This window comes from Ursus arctos, unplaced genomic scaffold, assembly GCF_023065955.2.
Source record: "Ursus arctos isolate Adak ecotype North America unplaced genomic scaffold, UrsArc2.0 scaffold_6, whole genome shotgun sequence".
Classification (NCBI taxonomy): Eukaryota; Metazoa; Chordata; class Mammalia; order Carnivora; family Ursidae; genus Ursus; species Ursus arctos.
The window spans coordinates 68,265,794-68,291,301 of NW_026623078.1; the positions used below are offsets into that span (position 1 = coordinate 68,265,794).

The following is a 25,508-nucleotide window of genomic DNA, read 5'->3' on the forward strand; positions in this document are numbered from 1 at the left end:
AGCCCCACATCAGGCTCCTCTGCTGGGAGCTTGCTTCTTCCTCTCTCACTCCCCCTGCTTGTGTTCCCTCTCTTGGGGGCTGTCTCTCTCTGTCAAATAAATAAATAAAATCTTAAAAAGATTTTATTTATTTATTTTGAGAGAGGGAAAGACAGAGAGCGAGCAGGGGGAGGGCAGAAGGAGAGGGAGAGAATTCTAAACAGACTCCAAGCTGAGCACGCAGCCAAAGGTGGGGCTCGATCTCACAACCCTGAGATCATGACCTGAGCTGAAATCAAGGCTCAACCGACTAAGCCACCCAGGGCACCCCCTGAATGAAAATTTAACATAGGAAAGTTAAGGTAAAAAAATAATCTAAAAGGCATTCTCCAAAAACCTTATTCTTTTCCCTATTCCTTCCATCTGTTTGTGCCCATGCTTCCATAAGTAGCCAACTTCATCTTCTCATTTATTCTCCCTGAGTTTCTTTATGCAAAAAGAAGCACATATAGTATGTATTTGTGTGTAAACATATATACATATACATGCATACAGAAGGTAGTATGCTCTCTGTATTTTCTCACCTTACTTTTATAAACTTACCAATATGTCTTAGAAAAAATCATCAATTCACAAGAATATTTGGCATTCTCTTTTTATAATTACACAGTACTCAACTGAATGGATATAATATAGTTTATCTAATTACCTATGAATAAACTCTTATTTCTATTATATTATTATAAATAATGTGGAAACAATAATCTTGTGCATCTTCAGAGTAAACAGATTGCTGCACCGAGCATGAATCTCCTTATGTACGTATTGTATTATATACAATGTTACCAAATTCTCAGATTCCTTATGGGTTGCACCATTTTGTACTCCTACCAGCAATCTATGAGTGTCTACTTCCCTATGGCCTGGACAGCAAAATGTGCTATGAAGCTTTTGAATATTTGACAATCAATTTTTGGGGAAATGGGCCCATTAATTTTATAGTCTGAAATTACTTAAGTAATTTGCTGTTCAACTGAACTACCATGAATACTTACAACATCCACATTCAAACATGACTGCCTTATAACTAAGATTATCTATCTATATATACACATGTGTGTCTTTTAGAAATTACAGATCCTAAAAAAAAAATGGGACAGTACAATCAGAACTAGAAGTTTTAATACTGTGATTTCATGAAGGTCATTTATTCTTAGATGACGACATAACTTCCATACTTGTTATCTCAGAAGTAAAGTGAACGGAAAATTACCTTTGCAAAGCAAAGGTAATACATTAACCGTTTTGATAAAAGCATGGATAATTTACTCATGCATTAAGCTAACTAAATAGAGCACACAGGGGCTTAAATAGTTGATATAACTTGGTGTTCTGGAATTATTCCTACATTATTCCTTTAGTAAGAACTATAAGGACAACAGTCCCAACCACAGTATGATAGTAACTGGCACTTACTGTGTCAGGCCTGTTCTAAGCCCTCTACAAATGTTACCACATTTAACCCTTACCACAATCTCTACAAATGTTACCACATTTAACCCTTACCACAGTCTCTACAAATGTTACCACATTTAACCCTTACCACAATCTCTACAAATGTTACCTCATTTAACCCTTACCACAATCTCATTTAATTACTTCCATTTTACAGATGAGAAACATACATAATAAGTAACCACCCATGGCCATAAAGTCAGTAAATGGTGGAGCATGAATTCTAATCCAGACAGTCTGATTCCTGAGCCTGGACTCAACTATTTAATTATAGAACCTCTACTGTTTCGTTATATTATACTAAAGAGAAAAACTAAGGACTTAAAATAGTTTAATAGTAATACATAAAACTATTTTTAAGTACTTTTTTAGCTGAGTAAATTCTGAGTTAGGAACAAGTATTCTAAAATTAAATCAAGGAAAATAATTAGCAATCAAAACTAAGTTATTAATCCACGATCATACAAGGTTTGCTACTAGTCACATAAAATGTAAACGAAATTCGTGCTTTTTATAGCTGATGAAATTAGCAATGAATACCCTCAATTTAAGAGGGGCTCTGGCCATGTTCCTTGTTGCAGCATCATTACCAACGATCACTGACTTACCTCATCCGGAAAAAGATGCAATCTCTGCATCATAGTTCTTCTGTGAAGGTTTTTTGGCAGCATGCCATAAATAGCTAGTTTCACAATCTGAAAAACAGATATATGTAGGACTCAACCAGAAAAATCTGATTTGGCATTTAAGAAGGCAATCACATTTAGAGATAGTGACAAAAACAAGTGGGCTAAGACACAGCAGAAATGAAAGGAAAGAAATTAGGACCAATTTAGGTATGTGGCAGCAACAGCAAAGGAATTGTCATTGTTTTGTGCATTACTACTATTTTCTTTAGGCTCTATTTGGTTTAATTTAGTTTTAAAGAAAAGGACAATAGGAAGAGATTACAAATAATCTACATATGTGCTGATGTTAGCTAGAATAAGAAGAAATTCTCTAAGCTTGTACAAGAACCTATGGCTCAAATAATCGGTCACGTACTGAATAGCGCAGAACCCAGGGAGGCCTTAAATCCTCTTTCCTCCAGGTAGATCAGGAGGTTTCAAATTCATAAAGTAAGCGTGACTATACAGTTTTGAGAATGACTCCGTAGGTCACAAATCTACAGCAATGGTAACAGTTAACATTCACTGGAAACTTACTGTGTGTACAGTGGTCAGCGACATCATGTTTGTTGTCTTGTTTATGACGCTGAGTCTCATTTCACACATGAGAAAACAAATTTAGTGAGGTTAAAGAACCAATTTCATAAATCTAATAAGTGGTGGTGCTGGAATTCAAACCAGAACAGACACATAGTACACGCAATCACACCTATAATGTGTTTCTCTCTGTAACTTCTCAAGAAGACAAAAAGTCCCATCTCTCTACCATATGCAATCCCAAGATAGCAAACTAACCTTGCCGTGATTTACTTTTTCCTTTTTAAGATTATCCTCTTTGTTGGTCTGAATGTGATTTGATATATCCTTTGCCAAGAGAATGTCACACAGTGTCACCCTTTGTTCCATGATCTCCTGGGGGCCTGCTGGTACTTAGTATATACAAATAGACTGTGAGGTCTCCATAAAGCTGCTGATAGGGACATGTGGAGGGCTGCATCAATTTTTACCATCTGTACACATAATCCAAGAATACGACTTGACATATATTAAAGTTAAACCCATTAAAACCATATATATTAGAACAGTGTTGCATTATAAGAGGATTTCCTATTTCTTTAATTTTCTCATCAAATCAGACTACAAAACCTTACTATATACAAAAGCTAATGGCATCCCATATATATTTTCCAGTTTAGTGCTATTAATACTCTATGTCCTGGAGATTTTAATAGAGATTTCTATTTGTGAAAAGAAATTAAGGATTAAAAATTCAGTTAGTCACACAAGCCACATTTCAAGTGGCCAATTGCCACAGGTGGCTAGTGGCTATCACGTTTGACGGTGCAGACATAGAACATCATGACAGAAATTTCTATTGGACAGCACTGATCTAGATACTCGTCTTCAACATTTTTAATTTGTAAAAGTCTTAAGTAGAAACTGACATTGTTAAGACTACTGAGCATCTTTTCTGGATAAGCTAGTCATTATATCCTCTGAATATCCCAATAGCAATTTTATTGTTGTGGTAGGGTTATATGGCATTTAGGGTTCATGTTCTTAAAAAAATGTTGTAGTCACTTGAATTAACAAGTTGGTTTTTTAAAACTTGCCCTATTAAAAAATGCAAACATAACAGTCAAATCAGAGAAAGCTAGGAACTGTAAAAAGGTTTTAAGTCAACAGGGTAGAGAAAAAGGCAAAAATACAAACAATATACACCCCAAATAATAGAACACAACGTGTGCATGCAATCAAGCAATTATAGCTCAAGTAATTATAGGCTTAAGCATAAGTTCCAAGGAATTCAGAAAGAGAGACAGAATAAAGCGAGGTTAATAAATATTAAAGAACTTCTGCATCTGTAAACCAGGGCATGTACCATTTGTTTCACACAAAATAACTTTATTAACTATGGTGGGGGGGAATATAAGAAAAGAACCATGTGAGGAAAAAATATAAGGACGAAGAGGTGGGGCATCTGGTTGCCTAGTCAGAAATGCATGTAACTCTTGATCTTGGGGTTGTGAGTTCAGGCCCCACATTGGGTGTAGAGAGTATTTAAATAAAATAAAAACTTAAAAAAAGAAAAGAAAAAAGAAGGACAAAGAAGCTATTAATGAAACTAAAATATATAATAGAGGGATAAGGAAAGGCTGAATCAACATATTTATTTGAGTTTACAAATAATGATCTGTGTAATTATAAAAATATTTTGAAATATTTAATAACTTATAACAATTTAAATGTATTAATGTATTTTACAAAGAATATTCCAGGACTGTACTAATAATCAGAACGATGCATTATGAAACAAGTTCTCTTACAAGCCCATACACCAAGTACTGATTAGCAGATTATGTGCTGGCAGAAGACCTACTGTTCCAGACAAACACTTAAGTATTTGATTTGGAAGTAAAATAACTGACCTCTTCCTTAACAAGCCATTCTTTTTCAAAATACAAAGTCAAAATTAAGAATTAAAAAAAGAATCACATTATTTAAATGAGGTAATAATTCAATTGGATTTAATTTTGAATTATTTTCTAGGCCTTCATTAAACATTCTGTAATACATTTTAGTATTTGTTTATAAAACATAACTTGAAACAATTTCTACAAATGTTATCTACTGCCAAATTCTTATAAAAAAGTTGGGACTATACTGCCTCCTAGTGTATAGTGAGTATGCCTGAATAACATAGAAATTTAAAATTTTAAAATACTTATCAAATATTGAAACTACAATTTGTTGTTACAACTTTTTAATACCATTTGATGCAATCCATCTGAATAGTCAAATGGGATATTTTATTTGACCTGTAATAGTCTAAAAACTTGGGGGTTTTTTGTTTTGTTTTGTTTTTAAAGATTTTATTTATTTGACAGAGAGAGACAGCCAGCAAGAGAGGGAACACAAGCAGGGGGAGTGGGAGAGGAAGAAACAGGCTCCCAGTGGAGGAGCCTGATGCGGGGCTCGATCCCAGAACGCAGGGATCACGCCCTGAGCCAAAGGCAGACGCTTCACGACTGCGCCACTCAGGCACCCCTAAAAACATGTTTTGAAACAGAACGTTAAATATTTCTTAAGCAACCTCTGAGCAAATTTTTGTAAAACACCTATACATGATAAGATGTAAAAATAAATAGGAAAGCATGGAACTTCCAAATTTATGTTAGGTCTTACTTTAATAAAATATGTCCCTTCCTTCACCTCCAAGAAAGTTTTAGGTAGTATTACACCAAAAACAAATGATTGTATCCTGACAATGGATAGCTATTTTTATTCACCATTGTAGGGAAATAAAAAAGAATGTCTTCACAGCATAACACTTTGTTCATTTATGAATGTATTTAGGTATTAAGCTAAAATAGTTCCTAATGGGGAAAATGTTATCTATTCTATGAGTATAGCTCAAAGACTGAGTTATAAAGAATTAAGGAAGGAAAAATAAAATTGTGAAATGGCAACAGGAGACTGTTTTTAGCAATACTGACAGCTAACATTTAGATTAGAAACTTCTAATACATAGCTCAAATGATAAATATTAATGAAATTAATAATATTGTTTAAAAAATCTCTTCTAAAGCATGGAAGCAAGTAGAGGCCAGAAGTAGGAGAAAGTAGTACAAAAAAGAGTCCTAAGGCTGGCATTTGCCCAGAGGGCATCACCTTATTGCAGGGCTTAGATTTCAAAGGACTACCCCTTTTTTTGGTCAGGAAGTAGGATCAAAGACTTCCCATAAACCTAGATTTTCAATAGAAGTCAATATCCAGGGTATAGAGTGGGGAAATTAAAAAATAAAAATCTTTCCTGATAGGAAACATTGAACTATGAGCCTGACTGCACAAGCCCTCAAGGCCCCAAATTCACCCTTTTTAAAATGGAGATCAAAACCCAGAAGTCTATAAAGTATAGCTTAAAGAGGTCTTAGGTTGGTACAGCCCCATGTACCTGTCAGAAGCTAGGCCAACCTTTTTTTTTTTTTTTTAATTTACTTATTTATTTTAGAGAAATAGAGAGAGAGCATGTGTCGGGGGGGGGGGGGGCGGAAGGCAGAGGGAGAGAGAATCTCAAGCAGACTCTCACTGAAGGCAAAGCCTGACATGGGGCTCAATCTCAAAACTCTGAGATCACAAAAATGAATGGAAACCAAGAGTCAGGCACTTAACTGACTAAGCCACCCAGGTGCCCCCGCTAAGCAAATTTTTATGAAGAAATCCACGTTGAAGATATAGGTCTCAAGGGGCGCCTGGGTGGCACAGCAGTTAAGCGTCTGTCTTTGGCTCAGGGCGTGATCCTGGCGTTATGGGATCGAGTCCCACATCAGGCTCTTCCGCTATGAGCCTGCTACTTCCTCTCCCACTCCCCCTGCTTGTGTTCCCTCTCTCGCTGGCTGTCTCTATCTCTGTCAAATAAATAAATAAAATCTTAAAAAAAAAAAAAAAGATATAGGTCTCAAAGAACTCTCAGTGTTGAAGTTTCAAGGTACATGAGCTTATCAAGTATCCTGAGCAGAAACAATGTATTACAGATCCACAAAGATCACAAATATTAGAATCAGATATAAACACTAAGAATTATGTTTACTATGCTTAAAAAATATAAGAAGGAACCAAAGTATGCCAAAGAAACAGAAAAACTATCAAAACTGACCAGCAAACTTGAAAAAAAGACAAATAGTAAATCTTCAAGAAAAAAATATAATAATTCAAAGTAGGAACTCAATAAAAGTATTGATCAGATGAGATATAGGTAAAAAGATAGAGAACTAGAACATAGACATAAAGAAATTATTGACAATGCAGTACAGATGGGGAGACATAAAATTTGAAAGAGAGCTAATGAATCACGTACAATGAAATGAGACAATCTACTGTAAGTATAATCAGATTTTCAATGGGAAAGAACAGATAAAAGATAAAGGGTTTCAGAGGGGAGGGGAGTGGGGGGATGGGCTGGCCCGGTGGTGGGTATTAAGGAGGGCACATATTGCATGGTGTTATACGCAAACATGAATCATGGAACACAACATCAAAAACTAACGATGTACTGTATGGTGACTAACATAATTAAAAAAAAAAATAAAGGGACCAATATTTAAAAGACATGAGAGCTGACAAATTTTCAGAACTGAAGATACCAGTCCTCAAGCAAAACAAAACTTGAACAGAAACAGGAAAACCAAAGGAAAGATCTCAAAACTATCCAAAAAGAAGACAAAATACATACAAAGAAACTAGTTAAACTGACATGTAACTTATCAATAGCAGTAACAGAAGCTATAATCTGTTTGAACAATAGCTTCAAACAGGTGACAGGGAAAAATAGTTATCTTAGAATCACATTACTGAATAAGCAAAACTAACTTCCAGGAAAGAAGGCAAAGATACAGTTTCAGACAAAAATGTGTTTACTATTAAAAGAATGTTATGATAGGAATGTCAAAAGAAGTATTTCTAGAAGGAAATTAATCCCAAAGGATGGCTGTTATGTGAAAGGATTTATAAGCAAAGAGATTCATAAAAAATCAGTAACTATGTAAAACAGTAACAAGAATAACAAGAATGCTGAAATCGGAAGGGTTTTAAAAATTGTTGAATAGAGAGAATCGTGAGGGAAAGTAGGTATTAAAAATCTTCTAACGACCTTGATTTGATCTGGAGGAAAGTAAAGATATAGATTAATCTTAATAATAATAAATAAACTCAATCCAAAAAAGGCAAGAAAGAAAGAGAGGAAAAAATAAAATAAAATCTAGTTCAATTTAAATGTAAAGTAAAATGGCATATCAGGCAAACAATAGCAGAAGAAGGCTGATACAGCTTATTAAAATATAAAAAAAAATACAACTGGAGTTAAAAAGCATTATTGGAGATACAAAGGGCCAGTACATACGCTGATTAATTCTTAGGAATAGTATAATTCCAAACTTAAATTCATCTAACACTAAATCTTCAAAACATACAAAGCAAAACCTGATAGAACTACAGGGAAAAAATAAACTCACAATTGAGATTGTAACATAACTCTTTCAGGTAATCAATAAATCAAATGAACAAAAAAAGGTTAAGACTTTTGATTGGAACAACATACTCTGCATATCTGATATAATGGATATATAAACATACATAGATACAAACAATGCTCTCTCTCCGAGATGTTTTCAAATGAATATTATCATATTCTAGGTAATCAGGCTGGTATCAAGCAATTAAAAAGAAAAGCAACAAAACTGTTTGGCTACATGCAAAACATAGTATGAATACTAATTAGAAAATATATAGAATTGAATAATAATGGGTTAATACTTATTAAAACTTGTGAGATACAGTTAAAGTACAGAATTTATAGCCTTGCATGCTAGCTACATTAGAAGAGAAGCAGGACTGGAAAAACAGTTTCTGAACCAGTCTTTCCACAGATGATAAATAATAAAAAAATACAATAAACTTACTGCTACTGGATCCTTCTGGTGAAGTTGAGCAGCTGTTACTTGTTTAAATCCACCTGGATAGCTGTGAAAAGAAGCAAAGACATTAACTGGGAGTAGGCTATGATATAGTATTCTTGAAATGAATATTGTTTTATAATATGAAAACTATTTTTTATGAAATTATTCTTGTTTTGGGAAACTAGGCTGTTCATTAGTGTCTTAAAAAATTAAGTAGTAATCTATGCTATTTGAAATGCTGTTCTTTTTAAGTGGTCAACTATCATTATTTCACAGAAGTTCCACATCTTGGAAAATTCTTGGCATAATTATCTTTCTAGGGAATTAAAATTTTCATTCATTCATTCATTCATTCACTCATTCATTCATTATGGGGTAGTTTATCATGCTTGAATTAAGAAAGAAAAAGCAGTGAGCCCATATGCTTCACATTTCCTGCCAAGTCAGAATATCTGTAAAACCTAGGGTCAAGTTTGGGGAAAACAGTGATAGACCACTTTGGTTCTAAGGTCCAGTTCATACTCTGAACAGGGAATGATCCTGTTTCCTATTAACAGTTGGTAAAAGACCACTAAGAGTTATACACTGGTCCTAAGTAATAAAATATTTCACTGAATTCATATAAAAATATATATAAAATGGATAAATTAGAGGTTAAAAACTATATATACATACATACACACACACATATATACATATATATATATATTTGGGATAGTATTGGTGGCAGCTTAGTAACTTGGATATCCCATATCCCAGTTTAGAATCTAGGTTTACCAGTGGCTACTGTATCATATTAGTTAACTCATTTTACCTTTTTATATAAGAGTTTATTCACATAAGAAAATGATACTATCTGCTCCATCTACCTCTCAAGATTTTTACAAGAGTAAAATGAGAAAATGTTTGTGAAAGTGCTTAAGAAATTTAAAACAAAAACAATATGCAGATGTAAGGTTTCATTATGCTGAACGGATAAATAAAGCCTAAATGATTTCTGAGGAAGGGGAAAAGAAAACATAAACTCAGTGCACTCTGCAAAAGAAGTTAAAGATTACCTAAATATGATTCCTTTCATAAGTTTCTTTCAAAAAGACTTGAAAACATTTGAAAGAACCACATTTCAGGAACAAAATTTAAGAAAGCAGATTTAGAAGTTTGCCGAGAAAGATGGGTAATTTTCAAAGTGATACTCTTGCATTTGTTTCAAGGAATTTCCGTTTCAGAAAAAGAAATACCTGTCTAGACTTCAATTCCTGTATTCATTCTCTCCATGGAAAAAAGTACTTGACAACTTCTATGCTAAAGATCACCTTTCTGTTTTTAACACTGGGATGCCAAATTCTAAAGCACAATACCATTTACATTTTCTTTCAGGAGATTCTGGAGAGAGAGCATAAAATTCCGAGTAGACGAATGACCTGAATAATGTAATAAATACTCAGTTGATTTTTACTGGTGAAAAAGTAATTACACTTTTTCCTCCAGGGATAGCCTGAATGGAAGAGAAGAAACTGTTTTAAATATTAGTCAAATTTTCTTCAATTCAAATTAATTCAATAAATACTGAATGCCTATTGTGCGTGCTGGGGAAATACAACAAATATGAAAGTACCTTGTCCACAGAAAAAATGACTAAGTCAATTCTATTGAGGTATCTAACAGTAGGCTGTATTTCTAACTCATACCAACACACGTTAGACAACTGGACAGTTAGATGTCAAAGTTCAAGGTTCACACATACACATCTCGCTTGACCTCCAAAACCATGAGAAGAGAATGTTTATGAAATATTTAGATGAGAAAAGATTTTCTGAGACTGGAAAACATAGAAGAAAATACAAGGGAAAAAGGAAATTTAATTATATAAAAGTTAAATATCCATACAACAAAGAACATCATAAAAAAATTCGTGTAAAGTAAACTAATAGTGAATTAATATTCTTAATAGATAAAATGTGTAGAGAAAGTGCTAAGGAAAGCGTTGATATCTTATTATAATGTAAATGTAAACAATCAGATGCCCATCAAAGTAGCAGAATCTTATTATGAAATCATTTTTAATGACAGTACTGTGTCAGCAGTTTTACAACAGGCATTCTTATGCACTCCTAGTGCAATATTCAAGTCATGTTTGGAAATACCTCTTACAAGACCTATTATCATCCCTTTGATCTTGAAATTCATTACACTTCTAGTTTTATTTTAGATTACCCTACACATTGAGAAAGCCTAATGGATAAAGATGTTTTTCAGCTCTTTATGAAACTAAAAATTTTAATTTTAAAAAATACAACAATCATTATATATGCTGTATTGTGTACTCCTACACAGTGACTAACAATGATATTTATAAAACAGCTTTCTGGGAATTTTATATAAAGTGAAAAAGGATATAAACTTGTATATGTATTAAAATGTTTAGTCCACAGGATGAAAAATGATTTTTAGTTCTTTCTTTAAATTTTTCTGCATTTTCTAAACTTATCATATATTAACATTTTTACAATTAGAGTTAAATTTTGACTACATAATGTAACAGTGTTATGGGCATACTAAGAGTGGTACCTCCAGTGAAGTGAAGTAACAAAGTGAAGAGTCACTTTGTTACTGAGAAACAAATGAAAAGTGACTAACCCTATGGGGGATGAGGAAACTGGGAAGGCCTTCCAGAAGAGGTGACATCTGAGTCAGGTTTTAATGGATAAATAGGACTGTTTAATGGAGAATAACACATGCAAAGGCAGAGGCAAGAAATAGCAATATGTTGGCTAGAAGGAAGGATTCTGAAGCAGTCGTGGTAATTGGGTACTGATAATTTACAACAGTTTAGATTTTCATCCACAGATGAGAGAGCTTCACTGAAGAGGACACCACCAGAAGAGGGTACATTACACCAACCGCTCACTACTGGCAATGCTAGCATTTTCCTTCACTTACAGTATTACTACAGATATTATTGCTACAGTAATTACTATAGCATTCTGTGTCAATACTTCCCCGGTATGCTTTTATCACATTATGTTATCCTGACTTTTCGTGTTTCCTTCCTCCATTATCTGTAAATTTTATAGAACTTGGTTTATCTGTGGAGACTTCCTAATAGTAGAAATTACTAAAGCTGGATGTGAATTTATTTCAGTTATGTTAAATAGCAATTTCACAATAAGTTTAAGAAGAATGGACAAAGGATGGCTAATGGAAGCAAAAAAGTTATTCCCAGCATTTAAGAGCTACTTAGGCAAGAGATGAAGCAGATAAAGTCTGCTTGTCTAAGATGAAGGTGAAATTGGAAATAAAATAATAATTTTAATCAAGAATGAAAAGTCAACATTTCTTTTTTTTTTTAATATTTATTTATTTTAGAGAGACAGAATGTAAGTGGGGGAGCAGTGGAAGGAGAGAGAGAGAGAATCTCAAGTAGGCTCCCCATTGAGCATGCAGCCCTATGCACGGGGCTTGATTCCAGGACCCTGAGATCATGACCTGAGCTGAAATCAAGAGTCAGCCGCTTGGGGCGCCTGGGTGGCTCAGTCATTAAGCGTTTGCCTTCAGCTCTGGTCATGATCCTAGGGTCCTGGGATTGAGCCCCACCATCAGGCTCCCTGCTCAGCGGGAAGCCTGCTTCTCCCTCTCCCACTCCCCTGCTTGTGTTCCCTCTCGTGCTTTCTCTCTGTCAAATAAATAAAATCCTTGAAAAAAAAAAAAAAGAGTCAGCCGCTTAACTGACTGAGCCACCCAGGCACCCCTGAAAGGTCAACATTTCTAACCATATCTTGCATGATAGTACAGAAGGTACACTTAATTAAATTTATATATGACCTGAAGCAGGGAGTTAACTAACATATTACATGACACACAATCAAGATCTCAAAAGATTTTAAAAGGCTGGAGATAATATTTAACTTAAGGTATTGCAGTTGGGTTAAAATGCAACTAAAACATACAAGAAGGAAGATACATGGTTGAACAGCAGCATGTTTAAGAAAGACTTGGGAGTTTTAGCTGATCATGAACTCAGTATACTACCCAGTGATATGGTCTTAAAGAAAAGTTTTGTTGCAATAGAGGATTGCAACTGAAAGATGGAGGACTCCCATGATACTAGGAAACCATCAGAACATAGCTGGTTGAGTATATTTAGTTAAGAAAGACACTGACAAGAAATGACTGTATCTACATAGTGACTAAGATATAAAAGTGATAGCTGAAGGGAAGCCATATGAAGAACTCTGAAGGAACTATAGATGTTTAACCTGGAAAAGACAAATCAATGGGCTCTTACTGATCCCTGTCTCAAAATTATTTGAAGAATGTCCTGTGGAAGAGATATACTATTTTATACTGTCCAAAGAGAACTAAGACCAGTATGAAAGCTAGAGAAAAAACAGATTATGATTCAATAGCATACAGCTCTTTCTAAAATTTAAACCATTTTAAAGGTGTATGAATGGGCTGCCTTACAGGCCACGAGATGGCTATGATTCAAACACTGAGAGAGAGACCTGGATCTTGAAACGTATGTTGTGGGGATTTTAGGTATCTTCCAAACTTGGGATTTTATTCACCATTCCTTAAACATCTCATGTATTTTCAGATATTCAAGATGGTTCAGGAAATAGCAGTAATATGAATTATAATAAACAGAAAGAAAATATTGAGAAGATTGACTAAAAAATGAGAATAATCTAAATTAGAGAGGTTATGTGAAACGCTTCTAGGAAAAACAAATACTGTCAGTAATAACTAGTATTTGGTATAGTTCTGGGGTTTTTTTGATTGAGTAAATTATATATGTAGCATATGCAAAATTAGTATTTTCTTAAATGCCAACTTTTGAAAATAGCTTTTTAACTGAGATCTATAGTACTCTTTTTTTTAAGGGATGGGTTTGTTTGTTTATTTATTTATTTATTTTTAATAATCTCTACACCCAATATGGAGCTCACACACTCATAACCCTGAGATGAAGAGTCATATGCTCTTCCCACTGAGCCAGCCAGGAACCCCTAGTAAGACCAATAGTATTTTTAAAGTAATATATTTCAACTATTTATCTTCCTTGACAATGTTGTTATTATTATTATTATTATTATTATTATTATTATTTTGAGTATAGTTGACACATGATGTACATTAGTTTCAGGTATACAACTTAGTGATTCAACAACTCTGTATGTTATGCTATGCTCACCGCAAGTGTAGCTACCCTCTGTTACCATACAATGTTATTATAATACCACTGACTGTATTCCCATTCTGTACTTTTTATCCCTGTGACTTCACCATTCCATAACTGGAAGCCTGTATCTCCCACTCCCTTTCACCCATTCTGCCCATCCCCTATACTCTCATCCCCTCTGGCAACCATCAATTTGCTCTCTGTTTTTATAGCTCTGATTCTGCATTTTGTTCATTCATTGGTTTTTTAGATTCCACATATAAGTGAAATCACATGGTATTTGTCTTTCTCTGACTCTTAACATTATACATTCATGTTGTTGCAAATGGCAAGACTGCATCCTTTTTTTGTGGCTAATATTCCAGTGCCTGTGCACATGTGTATATCATTACCCATTCACTTATCAATGGACACTTGCATTGTTTTTCTATCTTGCCTATTATTTTTTTTTTTAAGATTTTATTTATTTATTTGACAGAGACAGAGACAGCCGGCGAGAGAGGGAACACAAGCAGGGGGAGTGGGAAAGGAAGAAGCAGGCTCATAGCGGAGGAGCCTGATGTAGGGCTCGATCCCATAACGCCGGGATCACGCCCCGAGCCGAAGGCAGACGCTTAACCGCTGTGCCACCCAGGCGCCCCTGTTTTTCTATCTTGCCTATTATAAATAATGCTGCAATACACATAGCAGTACACATATCTTTACAAATTAGTGTTTTCATTTTCTTTGGGTAAATACCTAGTAATGGAACTACTGGATCATATGGTAGTTCTATTTTTCATTTTTTGAGGAACCTCCATACTGTTTTCCACAGTGGCTGCACCAGTTTGCAATCCTACCATAGTGCATGAAGGTTCCTTTTTCTCCACATCCTCACCAATATTTGTTATTTATTGTCATTTTGATTCTGGCCATGCTAACCAGTATGAAGTAGTATCTCATTGTGGTTTTGATTGGCATTTCCCTGATGGTTAGTGATGCTAAGCATCTTTCCACATGTCTATTCACATGTCTGTTGGACAATGGCTTTATCTTACCCAGTATGTGAGGAGTATACTTTCTGTTCCCATTTATTTCCAGAAAATGCAATGTGCCTTGTGTTCATTATGACAACATGATCCCCACAGTCACCTAGATTAGAAAGAACAAAGAAAAAAAGATTTTAGATGAAAGCCATAACTTAAAGCAAAAATGATCTTGGTTATTTATAAAGCTTTTCAAAGTCTAAACAACACATTAAAAAATATAAAGCAAGTCCTAGTGCAACACCAAAATCCTTGAACAGGATTTTGCTGTTCTGTTCCTCTTTTACATAACATCTAAGTATAGAAAGAGTTGGCCAGACATTTGGAAAAATCTCAACGCTGGAAGGTAAAAGAGAATATAATAAAGATGCCAATAACAGCAATACCTCTTTGAAAGGCAAACTATTGTTATTCCTATTGTCTTTTCTCATTAATAATCACTCTTTGCTAAAATGTTTACATTAACATACCTTTAAATATCTAATACAAACTTTCCCTTAAAAATAGAAGACAAAATGAAAACAATATGCATATAGAAGTAAAAAGATATGTTTTACCAATAGGCAAATTGAAAACAAATGGAAAACATCACAACTGATTATTCTTCTCAAATTCAGAGAACAATACAGTACTATGATCTTATGCTTAACTACTAACCCAAGGCTTTTTCCACCCACATTTTAACTAGCTACATTTAAACTGCCACTCTCAACTATGACAACAGGCATATCTGATATGACAGATGACCTGAAAATTAAAATATATGTATTAGATTAATTTTCCAGTGAAAGTATTGCCCTAAATTTGGCTGTTCATCTAAAAAAAACAAAAACAAAAAAACGCTAAAAAGTCAACATGTAGTTTTCACAGACGTCACTATATATCACAAAATCAAATAATCAGAAACATTTTTTAAATGCCTATTTTACTACTAATAGGGAAACTTAAAAAGATTCTGAAAGCTAATTTATTAAAAAAAGACTGAAAACATAAGTATAAATAAATACCATATATGAAAACTAACGATTGTATTATACGAGTCTATGCCGAGCTTTGAATTTGAATGATAGCATTTCCAGAGAGAAGTACATAGTCTATGTGGAACAAGGGTAAAGGAAAGAGGATAAAGCAGGTAGGCTTTCTTTACCCCAGAGAAAGGGAATCTAGGAATGTAAAGGGAAGACCCAGGAAGCTTGCTGTGAGTGGGTTGAAAAGATAGCTTATGTTTAGTGAATTGCCTAAAGTTCCTAAAAGTGACCCACAGTGGGCTACTAAGGCAATTGGGCAAATGAACCAGAAGAACAAATAAAGAGGGTAAGAAGAGAGCTACATCATTTCAGAGAATGCTGAAGTTACCTTAGTTTCAAGCAGACATTTACAGCTAAAGAAGCTAAGGCCTGCTAAGATTACGTGATCTGCCAAAGCTCACACGCCAAGTTATTTAACACCCTGTTCTGGCTCTTTCCATGACACTTGGGTGGAGGAAAAATGGAATCGTTAACTTTACAGGAAAGCTGAGTTCATTTTGAAAATGTTACTTAAGCCTTAAATATGCAAAAAGCACCCTGAGCTACTTCAAACAAAGCTACTCTCTTTTGTAGAGACCAAAAAGGGATCATTCAAAGGACGTTAGAAAGAATACCACAGAGCAGATGAAAATCATGTTCTTTCATCTCTAAGGTATGAACATCTAACCTGGGAAAAGTTATTCTCCCTCAATAACTTATGCCAGATCGCTATTAAATATATTCTTAGAAGCACTTCTCTCACTCTAAATAGAACTAACCAGCAATTAAATATTGGGTTTTTTTATTGCATCACATATTAAAACAAAAGCCAATATCATTAAAGGCTGAAATCCTGAATACAGTACAATTATTTCTGTCTAAATTTCTTTAACTAAAAAATTATGCTTTATAATATGCACCAGATGTATATAAATTGGAACTCCATTGCCTGATGAAGAGATGTCCCAAGAGAAATTAATTCCTTTCAGATTAAAAAAAATTAGAGAAAGATTCAGTAAGTAATTTTTAGAATAGGAATTGTGAGTTTATTTGTAAAAATTCTCACTTTAGATGTGTAACCTTATTTGACTACTTTTTATAATATTCAGTGCTAAACTAAATAAATGAAATAAACAAATAAATAAATAAATAAATTAGATGCCACATAAATTCAGACAAAATCCATCAAAGTGGAAACTCAAAAGCTTCCAGTCAGGGATTGAAGGTCTCATGATGAGTTATACTCTCAGGGGTACTTCTCAGTCCTACAGCTACAGTGTTTTGGCTCTTTTTCTCCCCTAAGCCAAAACTCACATTTTTTCCTCAAAACTGCCTGAGAGGAAAAGAAGTACCGTCCACATGCAAGGGTCTGAGCAAGGCATCTTACATTCACTCTCTAGCATTGTAAGTCTCACAATCATCTCAAGTGGGCTTTATCCACCTTCTCCCTCCCACCAGTTTATTTTTTAATGAGAAAACAGATCAGAGGTTAAACAACTCTGCTATGACTGCATGGCTGATTAAGTGGTGAATTAAGATTCAAATACAATTCTAGTAACTTCAGAGACAAATTTTATCCTCTTTACTACACCAGGATGGCAAAAAAGTGGCAGGTATACCGTCAACTGGAGGCAATAATATCAGTCATGAACCGATCATGCACACCTTTCTACTAAGTTCTGAGGACAGCTCAGAAATCCTTCTCAACATACTGCTCCTAGGTTGGAGTTATTCGTCACCTTTGTACTTCACCATGTACCAATTCTTCAGGTAAGGTATTCAAGGATACCTACAGTATAGGCTTGAATTTTCTAGCCTTATTTACTAGTTCTTTCCCACACCAAACTATGTACCAGGTAAGCCATCTTACTTGCTATGCTTGCTAGTCCCTGAAGCATTTATTCCATTATTTCTATTCAAAACACACACACACACATGAATGTATACACAGATCCAATAATCTTTCCTTTGTTCTTTCCATTAGAAATACTCTGATTTATTTCCACTTGCTAAATTTTATCCATAAAATTTAAGTTCCACATAAATATCAAGTTCCAAAATAAATACTAGTCCTTCCATAAAGCCTTTCCTAATGCCAAAACCAACTTCCTTTGATTCCACAAAGATGCCTGAATTTCTCTTATGATACTGATTTAATTCTATCTTGTCCTACCGTTTGCACAATTTTATTCCCTCAAACTACGTTATAAGCTTCCCTCTGAAGACTCTTAATGTAGACTCTTATATAATGGGAGTTACCGGTCACAATAAGTGTTAAAAAAAATTCCTGGTGTTCACTTTAATGTAAATAGGGCTTGTTCTATCATGTCTGGATCCCATTCAATTCTTTTCTTAGATTTCATGGGAGATACTCCTAGTTCTTACCTTAGAAATCAGACCATTCAAAATTGTCTGAGCTACTCAGACTCCATACTAGGGTAGATTCAGATGGAGATATACGTAAGTTTGGTAGGGTTCTTTTCCAAAATCTGCTTTATACTCCTTTTCCACTGCTTGATTGATTAATCCTCTTACTACTTACTAATGCCAGGTTACCACTCTTGATGTTGGGAATATAGCCATGAATGCAACTGAAATCCTCGTTCATAATAAATCTTACATTCTAGTGGAACGATCTAGACAATAAACAAACAAATAAGTAAACACACAATATGCCAGGAGCTGATAAATATAGGGGGATAAAGAGTAATGCAGTAGAAGTATTATTAATTGGTATAGGTTTTTGTGTTCTAATTTCCCTGGGACAAAGGTCCGAAAGTGCAACCGATGTACTGTAAACTCATGTTTAGTTTTATAAGAAACTGCCATATTCTTTTCCAGACTGGCTGTAGCATTTTACATTTCTTCCAGTGATGTGTAAGTAATCCAGTTTCTTTGCATCATCACTAACATTTGTTGTTGCCACTATTTTTTATTTTAGCTATTGTGACAGATGTGCAGTGATATCTCATTGTGGTTTTAATCTGTATCTCCCTAATGACTAATAATGTTGAATCTTTTTATGTGTTTATTTGCCAACTGGTCATGTATTTTGCTCATTTTCTAATTATGTGTTTGTTTCTTGTTGGCTGTGTGGTTTGCAAATACTTCCCTTCAGTCTGTAGCTTGTCTTTTCATCCCCTTCACAGCATCAAATCCTTCTTTAAAAATTCTTTGGTTTAGGGATGCCTGAGTGGCTCAGTCGGTTAACTATCTGCCTTCAGCTCAGCTCATGATCCCAGAGTCCTAGGATAGAACTAGAATCCTAGGATAGGCTCCCTGCTCAGTTGGGATCCTGCTTCTCCCTCTCCCTCTGCTGCTCCCCCTGCTTGTGCACACTCTAATAAATAAATAAAATCTTTAAAAAAAAAATAAAAATTAGCTTAGTGGTTTTAAAACTGTATTTGATAGAGATGTCAGGTTCTGAGACGGTGACTCAAAGGAGCAAGGGTCTAGTATCTTCTCCCTCCTTCAGCCAGCACAGCACTGCTTTATTTTGTTTTTTTTTTAAAGATTTATTTATTTGAGAGAGATACAGAGTGCGCGTGGGGGGCAGGGGCCGAGGGAGAGGGAGAGAGAGTGTCAAGCAGACCCTGTGCTGATCTTGGAGCCTGACATGGGACTCTATTTCATGACCCTGAGATCATGACCTGAGTTGAAACCAAGAGCCGGACGCTTAACAAACTGGGCCACACAGGCACCCCAGTGCAGCACTGTTTTTATATATTGGGTCTCTGTAAAAGATTCAGTTTGAGAAATGTTTGAAAAACAGCTATTTTGATTTAGTGATAAATAACAAAATTGGCTTTGGCCATTACGTTTTGTTTCCAATCTTGAAAGACAAATGTCCAAATGCCTAGTTCAATGTTATTTTTGGCATCCCTGAACTTGTGCATAGCCAGTATGACAGATGACCATGTAGGTTACCACAAAATCTACTGAGTGTAAAGACACTGTGATAGGAATAAGGTGTGTTGTTCAAATTAATTGATAGTATCTAAATATTCACTTCCAAAGAAGTATTTTGGATGTAACCTGGAGCAAAACTCTCCTTCACTGCTTTGTACGATGATATTCTAGAAGCGGAAGAAGAAATGCATAATTAAGATTGCAAAATTAAAATGATGCAGTAACTGACATTTGAAATAAACTGATACTGAATTCAATAGTAAGAGAGAAAAATATGTTAGCTTGGTAACTTTAAAAACAGCATCCTAAACTTTCTTTTCTAACAAGTCTTACAAGGCAGAAATGCTAGAGATTACACTAGATCTAATCTAATCTTTGTTAACTGTCTGGTGCCAGCATTTATAATGTTAAGAACTGTGTGCAACTTTTATTTTGTTTCATTTCATGTAGATCAGGAGTATTTTAGAATAATCTAATAATAACTTTAGAAAATGCTAAAGAAAAGTTTCTCTCTGCTTCTTTTTTTATTTTTTATTTATTTATTTTTTAAAGATTTTATTTATTTATTTATTTATTTATTTATTTATTTATTTGAGACAGAGAGAGAGAAAGCACGAGCAGGGAGGGGGCAAAGGGATGGGCAGAGGGAGAAACAGACTCCCCACTGAGCAAGGAGCCTGATGCAGGGCTCGATCCCAGGACCCTGGGATCATGACTTGAGCTGAAGGCAGACGTTTAACTGACTGAGCCACCCAGGTGCCCCTCTCTGCTTCTTTTAAATGTTCAAATAGTCCTCCTCAATTTTTTAATCTGTGAGCAGCAAAAAGAGTGGAATCCTCATTAAGAGTAAGTCATAATCCAAAAATTACCATGTGCCCTTTCTTTTCATTCATCAGTGACAAAGAAACATGCTCAAAAACCTCTTAGGTCCCGAATTCAGAAGGGCAGCTCTAATTAGAAAGAGGAGGGAATGCTTTTCCTACTTTCCATCATTTCCAGCTTGACCCCGACCACATTTTCCATAAAAAATAATCTTGTAGGTGGAAAGTCAGTTTTCTACAACACTTGGCAAAGTCCACAGGACCTATAAAGTAGTTCAAATATCGTATACATCATGTTTAGATAAATTATTGGCAAACTTTTATTTTTTATTCAAAATAATTTAATAATAAATACGGATATACGACCATCATTTATAGTATCATTTTTCTGGGAAATTCTACGTCAATTTTCAAAAAAACATGTTTACAGTGATTGTAAGCATATATTCATGCTTAATAAATGCTTATTAAACCAATGAATGTTAGAAATAAACTTACAACATGAAATGTTTGTAAGTTGAAAATTGCTTGCGATTTAAGTCTTGATTTTAGTGACATCTTGTGGATATAAAAAGTTTTGTTGATATGTTACATATTAAATTATATAGTGAAACAAAAATAACTGTCTTTAAAATGTAAATTTTTAATTTAATAGAAAAGCTATTCTCCTTTACTAGAAAAGGATGACTGGATAGGCAGCCACAAAAGCTTGTCTGGTGTTATAGCAGAATATTCTCATTAGGTACCTAAGGAATACTTTTGCAATAATGACCTGCTTATAGGAAAGCAGAACTTTAATTCAGTGAACAGGTAAGTGCTACACTTTAAGAAGGAAGTCAGATTACTACTAATTCTACCATTTTACTCTGGAAGTACAGGTGCTCCTCGTTGTTTGTGGATTCCACATTTAAATTTGCCTATTCTCTCAAAATTTATTTATAATCTCAATACCTGCAGTGCTTTCCCAGTCATTTGCAGACATGTGCACATCAGTGCAAAATTTGAGTGGCTTAATACACTCGTTTCCAACTGAGGTCAAATAACGTAATACGGTTTCTTGTTTCAACTCTTTTACTATAAACAAATGTCCCTTTGTGATCCATTTAGTGCTAACTGTTTGGTATTTTTGTGCTTTTTAAAGTGACTTTACTTTTTAAATACCCCTCAAGTCTGATGCTGAAGTGCTGTGTACTGTTCCTCAGTGCAAGGAGGCTGCAGTGTGTCTTACAAAGAAAACGTGTGTTAGATAAGCACTGCTCAGCCATGAGCTAATCTGTGGTTGGCCATGAGTTCAACAATATGTATATTAAATAAGGTGTCTTTAAACAGAAACACATGAAACAAACAAGACTATGTACTGATTGGCTGACAAAAAATGATGTGACCAGAGGCTCACAGGCACCTAACTCTGTGTCTCCCCTAGAAGCAATGGTTTGGTGTTCACTCTCATTCAGCATTCGTGGAGACTTTAAAGAACGGGACTACAGCGAATAATGAGAACTGACTGTGCTCGTAAAACATTTTCTCCAAAGTGTCATTCCACAAAATGTTTCTGTCAGGCATCTCTGAAGGACCAGACACTGCACTAAGTGCCTGAAGAACAAACATCGACATGACAGAATCCTTACATTCAAATTCCGTCCTTAAAGATTTCACAGGTTGCAGGCTTACTTCGAAATTTTCAGTAAGTGAAGAAAAAGATTAGAGCAGCAAGTATGAGAAAGGAGGGAACTCGTAAGTTCTTGCTCTTAACCAAATCAGACCATCTACAGGTCTCTTCCCCCTAGCTCCACAGATCCAAAGTCTAACTTAGCTGAAATGCCAGAGCCCTGATTAGAAGTAATTTCTTCATTCTCAAACTGGTATTCATAAATGCATATATACACTCAAAAAACATTTTATGCAGCCCAACCATGTGTCAAATACTATTCTAGGCACTGGGCATATATATATAGCTGTGAAAAATTCAGGCAAAGTTCCTGTCCTCTTAGAAATTCATCTAGTAAAGGTAGGGGGATAATGCACATTTATATAATATGTGTGATCAGTGAATGCTAATTTTTTTAAAAGGCAAGGTAGAGTATAATAAGTGGACTTGGGGAAGGCCTCTCTCAGAATAAAAGGAGCAGAAATCGGAAAGATGTGAAGGAGTAAGCCATAAATCTGGAAAAGCCATAAATCTGGAATATCCCATGCAGGAAGAGGGAACCAAATGTGAAAAGGCCCTAAGGCAAAATGTGTTGTCAGGTATATGAATGAAACAGTAGTAAGTCTTAGTGGATTACTCAAGGGAGGTAGGAAATAAATTCAGGGAGATAACACGGACTACACCATGTAGGTCCTTGTAGGGCACTGACAGAACTTAGGCTTTTACTCTGACTCTCATTTGGAAAAGATAACTGTAACTGCTCTGTGGAGAAAAGACCTTATTGGGGCAAGAGTAGAAGCAGGGAGATCAGTGAGGAGGCTTTTGGAATAACCCAGAATAGAGAGTACAGTGGTTTAAAACTACAGGAGAGAGAGTTGAGAAGTGGTCAGATTTCAGATATATATATTTTTCCAGGTATATATATTTTTTCTCATATATATTTTACAGGGAGTTGAACAAAGAGGAGTCACAAACGAAGCAAAGACTTCTGACTGGAGTAAGAAAAAAACTAAAGAAGCTGTTAATTGAGATGGGAAAACTAGAAGTAACAGGTTGGTTTGGGTGGAGGAAATCAGGAAGTACGATATTGCCAAGTTAAACACACATTAACATGCTGGAGATGTCTACTAGACACCTAAGAAGATTTGCTGAGTCGAAATGTGGTCATGTGAGTCTGAAATACAGGGAAAAGGTAAAAAATGAAGATATAAAATTGGGAGCTATAAGCATAATAGAAGATATTGATATATGAAACTGAATGTGGTTGCTTAAGGAATGTGAAGGGGTCCAAGGACCAGGTTCTGGGGCACTCCTTATTTTTAATGAGAGAAGACTGAGAAATTAGAAAGTTGAAAAGAACAAAGGGAACTGGGAAGGAGAAGTTAGCAAGAGGATGTATCTAAAAACAAATGAAGAATGTTTAAGAAGAAAGTGCTTTACATGAAAACTAGCCTGGAATCCCCAAAAGGTTAACTGCAAGAAGAAAATAAGGGAAGGATTATTCTATATTAAAAAGACTAAAGAAAAATAACAATTGAAGGCAATACAGAAACCTTGGTTGGATCCTGGTCTAAAAAAAAGTAATAGCTATAAGAACATTCTTGGAACTACTAAAGAAATTTGAATATGAACCAGACATTAAACTATACAATTAAATTACATTTCTTTTGTTATGTGTGATAATGGCATTTTGGTTACATAGGGGAGTATTCTTATTCTTAGGAGACGCTGAATACTGAATACTGAAGTATACAGGGGATTTACTATGACATCTGCAACTTATTTTCCAACGATTAAAAAATTATATGTTAAATTATATGTTAAAATTTTATGTTAAAACGTTAATGACTGTGTAATCTAGGCGGAAGGTATAAATTCACTGTACTATTCTTTGAGCTTTCCCGAAAATGTGAAAACTTTCACAATAAAAGTTATAAACATTTTAAGGACAAATAACTCAGTGGAAATATGGGCAAAAGACCCATAAAGACATTTGACAGAAGAAGAAATGATAAAAGGCCAATAAATAGAAAAAGACACGTAGCACCATTTCCAATCAAGACAATGAAAAACCATCAAGAAAGTGTATTTCACATCTACCAGAGTAGCCAAACTTAAAGAAAATGAAAATATCAAGTGTTACTGAAGATGAGGGATAATACAAACTCTGGTAGGACATCAGCATAAAGACTAACTAGTTTCCCATATACCTTTGAACCCAGTAACTTCTGTCCTGTAGACAGACCTCAGAGAAACTCTTCCACATATGCACTGGAAAAAAGAATACTGACAGTAATATTGTTTGTAATGGCAAAAAAAATTGGAAATAACCCAAATGTTGAGAGTATGGGTATTTATTTTATCATCATTATAACTGTTAATTTTCTTTAAAATATTGACTATATTTAAACATGAACTTATCTACATATACATACTATATATAGATAACTTCATGTTTCAGAAAGTTAAAACTATGATCAACTGCAAAAAATGCTGACAGGTCAAACAAGACGAAGAGTTTAAGAGCTGACACCTAGATCTTGCTGGGTGGTCCCTGGAGTGCCAGGTTAAGTGAAGTCAATCAAAACTATGTGTAATAAGCAGAAGTCTTTTAGTATCAAAACAAATTTTTTCCTTTGTTTTGGAAAAAGGTTACAGAAAATCAAATCTATCAATTGAAAACAGTAAAGAGTAAACTTTCCATGTCCAACTAGCTCTATCCATCTTTTTGGGGGGAAAAGGTTTTTGGAAGAGAGGGCAAACTTAGTTCTTCATTTTCAAAAAAACTCTATTCAAATGCACATTACCATGTAAACAGACATGATAAGAGTGAACATCTAAATTTATAGTCCCAATCAGGACATCTGAGAATGTAAGGAGGGCTACTTATAATTTTGCTGTTGTAATGGCATAAAATAGGGTTGTCTCAGGCAAACTGGTCTGTACAGTTTTCCTATGAATAAACCAAATTCACTGTAGTGCCTCAGTAGGTTTTTTTGCAAGAACGGAACAAGGGATCCCAGGAACAAAAGAGGTTCTTAGAAGTAGTTCAGTCCGACTTCTTCAAGATTCTTTTCTTTTTTTTTTAAAGATTTTATTTATTTATTTGATAGAGAGGCAGTCAGCGCAAGAGGGGGAGTGGGAGAGGAAGAAGCAGGCTCCCAGCAGAGCAGGGAGCCCGACGCGGGGCTCGATCCGAGGATCGTGGGATCATGCCCTGAGCCGAAGGCAGATGCTTAACGACTGAGCCACCCAGGCGCCCCTCAAGATTCTATTCTGGTGGGAAAATTATGGTTACG

The 25,508-nt window shown here is 34.9% G+C and overlaps 1 protein-coding gene across 1 annotated transcript in view; it reads right to left on the reverse strand.

Annotated features, from left to right (window-relative positions):
• MRPL13 (mitochondrial ribosomal protein L13) overlaps positions 1-25,508 on the reverse strand; it is a 46,340-nt gene that overhangs the window by 17,094 nt on the left and 3,738 nt on the right. Inside the window, exons 3-5 of the mRNA XM_026495503.4 lie at positions 14,837-14,930; positions 8,621-8,681; positions 2,103-2,189 (exon numbers count right to left, since the gene is read on the reverse strand). Coding sequence (XP_026351288.1) covers positions 2,103-2,189; positions 8,621-8,681; positions 14,837-14,930 — 242 coding nt within the window. The remainder of the gene's footprint in view (positions 1-2,102; positions 2,190-8,620; positions 8,682-14,836; positions 14,931-25,508) is intronic.